Source organism: Fulmarus glacialis, unplaced genomic scaffold (assembly GCF_000690835.1).
Source record: "Fulmarus glacialis isolate BGI_N327 unplaced genomic scaffold, ASM69083v1 scaffold16028, whole genome shotgun sequence".
NCBI classification, from domain to species: domain Eukaryota; kingdom Metazoa; phylum Chordata; class Aves; order Procellariiformes; family Procellariidae; genus Fulmarus; species Fulmarus glacialis.
This window is the reverse complement of record NW_009229076.1, coordinates 233-8867: the sequence shown is the minus strand read 5'-3', so window position 1 is coordinate 8867 and position 8635 is coordinate 233. Positions and strand designations below refer to the sequence as shown.

General features: G+C 38.6%; 1 protein-coding gene across 1 annotated transcript in view; it reads left to right on the top strand.

The window, feature by feature from the left end:
- Nucleotides 1-8430, top strand: part of LOC104081115 (4-aminobutyrate aminotransferase, mitochondrial-like) — a gene marked incomplete at its 3' end in the record, with an annotated part of 20389 nt that extends 11959 nt beyond the window's left edge. The window contains exons 3-5 of the mRNA XM_009583731.1: nt 531-560; nt 1306-1423; nt 8381-8430. Coding sequence (XP_009582026.1) covers nt 531-560; nt 1306-1423; nt 8381-8430 — 198 coding nt within the window. The remainder of the gene's footprint in view (nt 1-530; nt 561-1305; nt 1424-8380) is intronic.
- Nucleotides 8431-8635: the final 205 nt, after the last annotated feature.

Sequence of the window (8635 nt, the reverse complement as noted above, 5' to 3'; positions counted from 1 at the left end):
GTGCTCCTGCTGAAACAGAAACGTAGTTGGCTTTTTATGATGTGAAATAACGCTTTGGTTTTGGAATGAAACAAGAGTTTCAATTTGCTGGACATTATTTTACTCTGGCAGAGTCAGTATTTGTGTGTGTGGTGATTTTTTTTTTTTTTTTTTTTAAAAAAAAAAGGAGCAGTCTTTCTGGAACCAATGTGCCAGTATCCCTTCTGTGTGTTTCTGGCTTCTCTTATTTTCTGATATCTCTCTTGTTTTCTCAGTTCAGTTGATCAATACAGAAGAGTCAGCTTTCCCTTTTTGGAAATTTACAATTAAACTCTGTAGGCAGCCCATGTAGCTGTGCATGCCACAATTAGTTTTGACTGTCATATTTGCAAGATGCACTATGAAAGTTCATGTGGCAAGTAGAGTTGCCCTGTAAGCACATAGGACTGCAAGTTTTGCATATGATTTGTGTAATCATAAAAAAGAAACATACATTCTTCTTCAGTATTTGGTAATTACATACCTGAGACTCTTTGATTGTTTTTCTACAGGAATTAATGAAGCAGCTGAATGGAATTCAGGTAATTTGTCAATTTTTCTGAGTTTGGGGAGTGTTAATACTGTGATTTCAGAACTTGTTTTAAAATCCTGTTCTGTATGTTTAAATCCATACCAAAAAAAAGATGAAACGCTGACTCTGGGTTTGCGTGCTGAGTATGTTATGTATGGTATATATGTGCATTTGAATAAAATCTTTTTTACTATATTTTGAATACTGTGGAATTGTTTTGTTAGGATCAGTGATTTTTTTTTTTTTTAAACACCATATGTACGTTTTGAGTTGTTACGAAGTGGCCATTGAAAACATAGGTGTATTTGAGCTTAAAAGTATGTCAACCTAAGTACACATTGCCTACCCAAGATGAGCAATTCCTCAAAGTCTGTGCTTCATTTCTGTAGAAAAAGTGCATACTTGCCCTTTTAACAGTCCCTCTTTATAAAAATAGCTCTACAGTTAATTCCCATGCAATGAATATAATCATAGAATCATAGAATAGTTTGGGTTGGAAGGGACCTTTAGAGGTCATCTAGTCCAACCCCCCTGCTGTGGGCAGGGACATCTTCAACTAGATCAGGTTGCTCAGAGCCGCGACCAACCTGACCTGCAATGTTCCCGGGGATGGGGCATCTACCACCTCTCTGGGCAATGTGTCTTTGTATCTTATCATTAGATACTTTTATCAGCTTTTGCTGTATAACCATTAGTTGCACCAGCCTACACACTGCTACTTTTTAAAGCATTAATTACTTGTTTTTTTCTTTAAGAATGCAGAAGCTGTACACTTTTTTTGCAATTATGAAGAGAGCCGAGGGAACTATCTAGTAGATGTAGATGGCAATCGCATGCTGGATCTCTACTCTCAGATTTCATCCATCCCAATAGGTAGGAGACAGTTGTACCAAAACTTTTTGCTTTGTCCTCAAGCTGTCGTTTTCTTATCTCAGCCACTACCAGAGAAGTTGGTTGGTTAACTAAAAAAACCAAAGCTGACATAATGTATGCCTTGTTGTGATCAGGGTACATCTCACTGCTGTGTATTACGTAGTGGTGTTTTTGAATAGCTGAAGAAACTACAAATTCAATACTTACTTGAAGCACATAGTGGTACCTGGAAGAAGGTCTAGTATTAATCTTAATTTGAATATACAAGTTACACAATTTAGGTTGTCTTTGTTTTCTTGGATTTGTGTACTTTGTGATTCTGTAACAGTATGTTACTGTTTTAAACATTAACAAACATAACTTAAACATATTAACATTAAATTATGTGCTTTAGTTAACATTTCTGTCTCAAAAGAACTGAAAAAAGGAGTTGGCCATGTGGACTCCAGTGGGATGAAACAAGACCAAACACTGAACTGTGGTGCTGAGTGAAAGCAAAGGTGGCAGGTCAATTGGGCTGAAAGACCAAACGATGAACTGTCAAGTGCTTGGGAAAGTCAGTTGATTTTTTTTGTGAAGCATTTCAAGAAGGAAAAGAAGCAAGGCAGGGATGTAGGCCCCATAAGGAATATGGGTTTCAGTAGGTGTTCAGTTTGTTTGTTCCTCGTCCATGGTTCCTCTTAGTTGCTTAAAAATACATTTCTGCAGAAGCAAAAAGAGCAGAAGTGCTGGGGTAATTTAAAAGGTAGATATTGTGCTATGTATAGAAACAGTGAAGACTCAAAATCATCCCTACAGGCCTCTTTTATTGGGAAACAGAATTTAGTGATGTTCAGGTCATTACCAAATTTTTGGCATCTAAGACCTTGTGAATGCAATGGGTTTATCCCAATCTTCTTTGCAGACAGTTAATATTTCTGCTGTCGTGTAGCACCTCTATAAATGTGTAATTGTTCCAGAACTCTTCAATGTTTGTAGCTTATTTTCATCAACACAAGTTCTAGCTATTTTTTATCTTTTAGAGGCTGCACTGAGATAACTTTGTCACCGCTAATGTGGAAATAGGAGTGAGACAAATGAGCACAATGCTTGTATGCCAATGCTCATCGAACTTAAATGGGATTGGATTTTATGTTTCTAGGAAAGGAAGTGCATTTAGTGTTCAAGACTTCCCATTCTTCACACAAGAAATGCTGATTTGGAGAAACTAGTGCGTGATCATGTAGTCGAAAGAAAGTCAGTGCATACTCCAAAAGAATGAAATTAGGGTTATACAGACAGTGCAGACTTCCTGACCTTCTAGTGCTTGATGGTGCAAGTATACCTCTTTTAATACAGTTTTTGTGTATAAAATATTTAAGTATTAGGGGGAAAATATTTTCTTAATGGGCAGAAATTCTTAAAAAATATGCTCAGCTATTTATTAACAGCTGAACAACTTCAGTGTTTATGCATCCAAAATGCCATATAGCTTTTTCTGACCTTTTTTAGCATAATGATAAGCTAAAGGAGCTGATGGCTAACCTTGTGGGGTTTTTTCCCCATTTTTCTCCTGTTGTCTAAACGACAGTTAACATATACTGCAGTTGTTTGTTAACAGGATCTGTGTTATGACCAGAATCAGAGCAAGATACCGACTCTTAGACAGCCACCTCTGTTTCATTTGGCCTTTCTCATTTCTTCTCTAGCTCCTGTTGACTGCCACCCTTGTGCCAAAGGTTTGCTATTCCTTGTAGGTTCTGTGACAGCATCTCCTGTTGGGGTTTGGACATATTTGTGTCACCTTTCTGGGAACTTCTCCACCATTATTTTGGCTCTGATAGCAACCGTGAAATGATTTATTTCTGTTAGCTCATTGTAGCTTTCTAATGATGGAAAACACGTGTAAAAGGAGGTTGACTGAATGGATGCCAGCCACAAATATGAACTGTAGCCAACTCTTCCTAACAGTCTTGGTTGGCAAAAGGAATGAGATTTCATGATCTATTCATTCAAACCAAGAGGTGAAGCTGCTTGATACATTTGCTCTAACATCCTATCACATATTAAGGCATGGGACAGTGGTGAGTTTCAGGGTTTGAAAGGAGTGAAAAAGGAAGTAAACAAAGTTCATGTCTTTGAAATAATTTTCCAGGCTATTTAGCTAGTTGTGTGAATTTATTTTTCTTAAATCCTGTGATTTAAAATAGGATTTTGACAGTTCTCTTTTAGCTCAATTCCTTCTCTCCCAATGATAGCTAAACTTTTATCAAAGCAAATATTCAAGAAATAAAATGCAATCTGGAGTGGGAAAGCTACTTGAAACACATTCTGGATGCTGACAGGTAGAAAGGGAAATTCTCAGGAATGCAATATGCAGTCGTCTTGTCAGCTGCTGCTGATAATATAATGTAACTTAAAAGTGAATTAAGCATTGGAGAAAAGATGCTTTATGCTAGACGTTGAGAGACTTGCAACCTCTGCTTACAGCATAAGTGCAGCATAGGCAGCAAAATTGCAATTCCTGCTAACATTTGCTTCAGCTGTGAATCAGAGGGGCTGAATTTGTACCGTCTGCGTACATTCATTCCCAGACAGCTCTTCCCAAGCCATGGAAATGAGAGTGCAGCTCTTAGCTTATAATGCTGAATTCGGTGAGAGTGAATTTCAAAAGCATATGAATATATTGCCTGCAAGATAGTTAACATAACCCTAAACATTTAAATTGAACCTGCAATCAATTCCAGTTGGTCTAAGAGATCACTTAGTTTCTTGGAACCATCTGAAATAATGTCTGATTTGGTTAAAATTGTCTGGAAAACCTGATTGTTCATATCTGTGGCACTATTAGATGTGCTCATAATGTCATATGTGACCATAACTGAACTGAGATGTATTAACTCTGTTGAGATACCTGTATAGTAGTTATGGGATATAATAGCAGGGGCTTCTGCAGTTTGCTTTCTCCGGTGGATTGAAACTCCGGTGGCATAAATATAAAACTCCAGTACCTATAACTGATCCTCGGCTAAGCCATGTGTTCCTCCTTCATGAGTGGCAATACATTCTTGAGGATAAGCTGGGTTTTTTTTGTCCTAGAGGACATGTTCCTCAGTCACAAAGGAACTGTAGTATAGTGCTTCATACAGCTTCTCAGATAATGGCTCCATGATGCGTAGCAACAAGAAGTAAGTGGAAATTTAATACTTACAGGCTGGCCTAAATCTAACTGAACACACAGCATTAATATATTTTTTTTAAGTTGTACTGAATGACAAGACTGACTATCTGAAGCTGCAGAGGTTGCTAATAATGTCCCTCTTGGTGACAGAGTTAGGTTCTAGACTGGGACACCAAAACAAGATCACAAGGTGCTTGCTAGTCATCTGTGCTTATCTCCCTGCAAGTAAATCCAATAAAACCTTTTATGAATCTGTCAGGACTCTGCAAGATGTAATAATGATCTGCTACACTAGAATATATTTATCAACAGTGGTTGAGAGGTAATAAGTGCCTGTGAGGAGAGATAAGAATTAAAGTAAAAAAAAACCTCTATGTAAAGATGTTCTGGGCTGCTTCTTGCTGAAAAACAAAAATTAAACCAGTTTTTTACCACATGGTTTTTGGGAAGTTGTAGCACAACATACTCCTTTAAACCTGTATCTAATCTGCCTAATAGACTTAGAAACCCCGTGGAGCCAAATGCAAGAGGGGATTCTATCGATGTGTTTACTAGCAAACATCCTGGAATAGCAGGTGGAACAGTCTGTTTTTCAGTGCTGGGAAGGTCTGTTTTTGTTTGGGGAGATGCAGAGAGGTGTAATTTGGTATTATTGGCAGCAGCCTGCTGCTCAGTTCGAATGGATTCTTTCGGCTTTCTCCATCTCATTATTTTAGCAGCCTCCAGTTTTTTTCCTTTTGCAGACAGGCATATTCATAAGCCTGGAGGACATGTACTCTCCTGTCGCATTGATCCAGACACAGAGCAAGAGTGATGAGGCAGGTGCCCTTCTCTGAAGAGCCAGCTCCATCACTTCTGACGGGAATGTGGATTCGTAAAGCTACAAACCCTTGCATCGGTCATGGCAATGAAACAAGTTACTGTCCGTTTGCCGTCTCAGCCTAGAGCATTTTGACTTTGTCTACCATAGTTATTTAACCATTTAGTTCTTCCTGGTGTTTGTTTTATGACTGTGAACCCATGTACCAGTTCAGCCTCTTTCTACGCGCAGACCTACTCTTTCAGAAAGAGTCGGGCTTTAAGGATTCTTTCTTATTTCACTGGGGCCTGCTTGAGGATGCACCAGCGGAATAGGGAGTGTTGGGAGGAAGACCGGGCCACTCGGCCTGAAGAGAAGAGGATGGGAGAGACATCTTGTGTGGGTGGGAAAGGATAAGTTATGAGTAACGGAAGCCTTGAATTTGTGATACATAAGAGAAGATGCAAAGATCTGTGTGTTCTTCATACATCTTAACACCAGCAACAAAATTACACGTTTTTACAAGCATTACCATAGTTAATGGTTAAGCTTCCTAAGCAATGGTAGCTATTTATAAAAAACTTCTGTAAGGTTTAGTTTGGAGTTTTCCAAAACATTATACATACTCTCAAAGGTGCTCTCAGCGGTAGCCACAGCTACAGCTCTCAGTGACACAGCTTTCAACTGTGTCATTCCCTCTAGCCTAACAACAATTCTTCCCATGACAGCAGATGCAATGCAGATTTAGTTGTCTGTGTCCCAAATAACCTCTTGTATTATCGTCATAATAATTTTAACAGATTCTTTGCAGCATGACATGCAGTTAAAACAATCTGGATATTTCCTTGTTTTGAACTAAAATATTCAAAATGGAATTTATAATTGATTTGTTAACGCAGTAGCCTAATGCTCCATTGCTCAGACAGGATAATCAGGGCTATTGTCATTCAACTAGAATGAGGATTTCAGAGGCATGATAAGCTTTTATAATAAAATTAGAGCGGTCTAACTTCTTGAGCAGTAGGGAAGATGAGGTTTCCAACTGTTTCTACGAGGGAATATAAAAGATGATATTAAACTCTGGCTTTGGCGTTTCATACATCAGAAATCAGGCTTAAGATGAAATGTTCTGGACTCCTTTGGTGAAGATTTTTTTTTTTTTTTTACATCAGATATGTTGGTTTACCTGTAAGCAAGGAAGTTATCCTTTGTTGTGTTAAACCTGAAGCATCCTTAGTATCTTGATATTTCTGGGTAAAAAGGACAAATTGTTGCATCTTTTTCCAACTAAAAGTTTGTCAAAGTAAGGAAAATGGGAAGGAAAAAAAAACTGGTCATGAGAGAAAGTAAAAAGTGCAGAATCTCCTTCTTTAATACGAGATAGCAATTTATCAAACAGGTTTTTTTATGGTGATGCACAACTGAGGTATGTCAATCTATGACTGAGAAGGAAAGATTTCCAGACAGATGTCTTGGAATAACTAATGGGTTGTGGCGGGTTAGAGATTTGGGTGCTTCTTAGTCCATGAGTTTCAAGTGTATGGCTGTCTATGTAGACAGCCTTTTCCTTCTCGTTAATCATCATTAATGATCACGCATGAACATCTGCAGTATGTAGGCGTAGAATATGCATCTTCATGCGTGCAAATGAATGTGAGCGTGTATATATAAGCGAAAGCCTAGATAACGTGGAGGCCAGTACATGCACGTCTCAAAACAAGTTTGGCAGCATCTTGCAGAGAGAGAGTGTTTAGATAGCATTGTAGAGGATAGCGGCAATGAATGCCATCCAACTGTGACAGATGTCAAGGACCGCTGTCAAGCCATTGGCAAAACTCTGCTGGAGTCCCAGGGCTTATCCCTGCTGGGTCTGCCATACCATGTGCTCATTGCATGCATCAGTGATGAAAAACCGACTCTGAGAACAGCACTGCTGTGCTAGTAAGGTTACCCTGCACCATCCGGCTGTATCTGCTGAGGTACAAAAAGCCCTTGCTGATATTTTGTTAGTACATTATACTGCACTGAAATTACAATTGATAAATGAGCTTTCTTTGGGAAATCGGTAAATATGTGGATTTTTGCTTGTCTATTTCTTATGGTCAGCTGCCAAAGACTGGGGAACTGCATGGAAGAAAAGCATAAAGGGGGGAATATATGTTTCTAAGTTGATTTTACAATGAGGAAAAATCCAATCAGTTAAAAAGCACGGGGAAAAAAGCTCTGTTATTGTGCTAGGAATAATCAGTCTGATATTCGAGGAGGGTAAAAATTGCTGTGAGACTAGAAGCATAGCACCAGCTACTGAAAATGGACACAGCTGCACGGGGAGCTTCCCTCTGTGGTTCAGACTGTCAGAAGCCGTTTCTCAAATGCGTGTTGGGTGGTCCGTGCCCAGCGAGAGCCACGTGAGTCCAGCAGATCAGGGTTACGGTGGGTGAGGACGGTAAGCAGCCTGCTTCATGCAGGAGAAACTGGAGACGCTTCTATACCACAGCTAAATGGTGACTAACAGAAACAATGGCTTGTGGGCTGCATTGGCAGTGATTTCTGCTCTTAATTGAGGGAGAGATTCACACCTTGTGTAGAGAAACCGAATATACGTGGGAAACCTAGAAAGGAGAGCGAGCAAGCATTTAATAATGTCGGTCCTGCAGTACTTGATAGAAACTATGACGTTTCAATCAAGCGTTATCAGGCAAAAGATCCATGTTGTGTTCATTTATTTTTGTGTTCAATTTTTAACTTTCAGTACTAAAATATGTTTTGCTATTCCCCGACACAAAATTTGTACCAAAGTTCCAGATAATATATTTTGTAAAAGAAGAAAGGTTTGTCCTGCTTTGAAGGAAGTTCTGTTATTAATAGTTAAAACATACACAAGTTACACAGAAACAGTTAAGCATTAAGTTAAGGTAATTCTCTAGGTTATGCTTTGCATTAGTTTATTGAAACAAGATAGAAATAACTGTTTTCTTTCTTTGTTCTTTTTAATTAGGTTACAGCCATCCCTCTCTGATAAAGCTTTTACAGCAGCCACAGAACTTGGTAAGTGAATTAAAACATTAAGTACTTGGAAACAGTCTTCTCCCTCCTTGTGGCGGTTTTTCTTATTTTTTATTAAACTGATAATGAATGCTTAATGACTCAATTTAAAGTATGGTAGGATCTGCTTTCTTTATTTCTCACTAGATGAAAAGAGCTTGGTAGTGTTTAAAAAGACACCAAAACCTCTCTGAAGCTTTACAAGAAG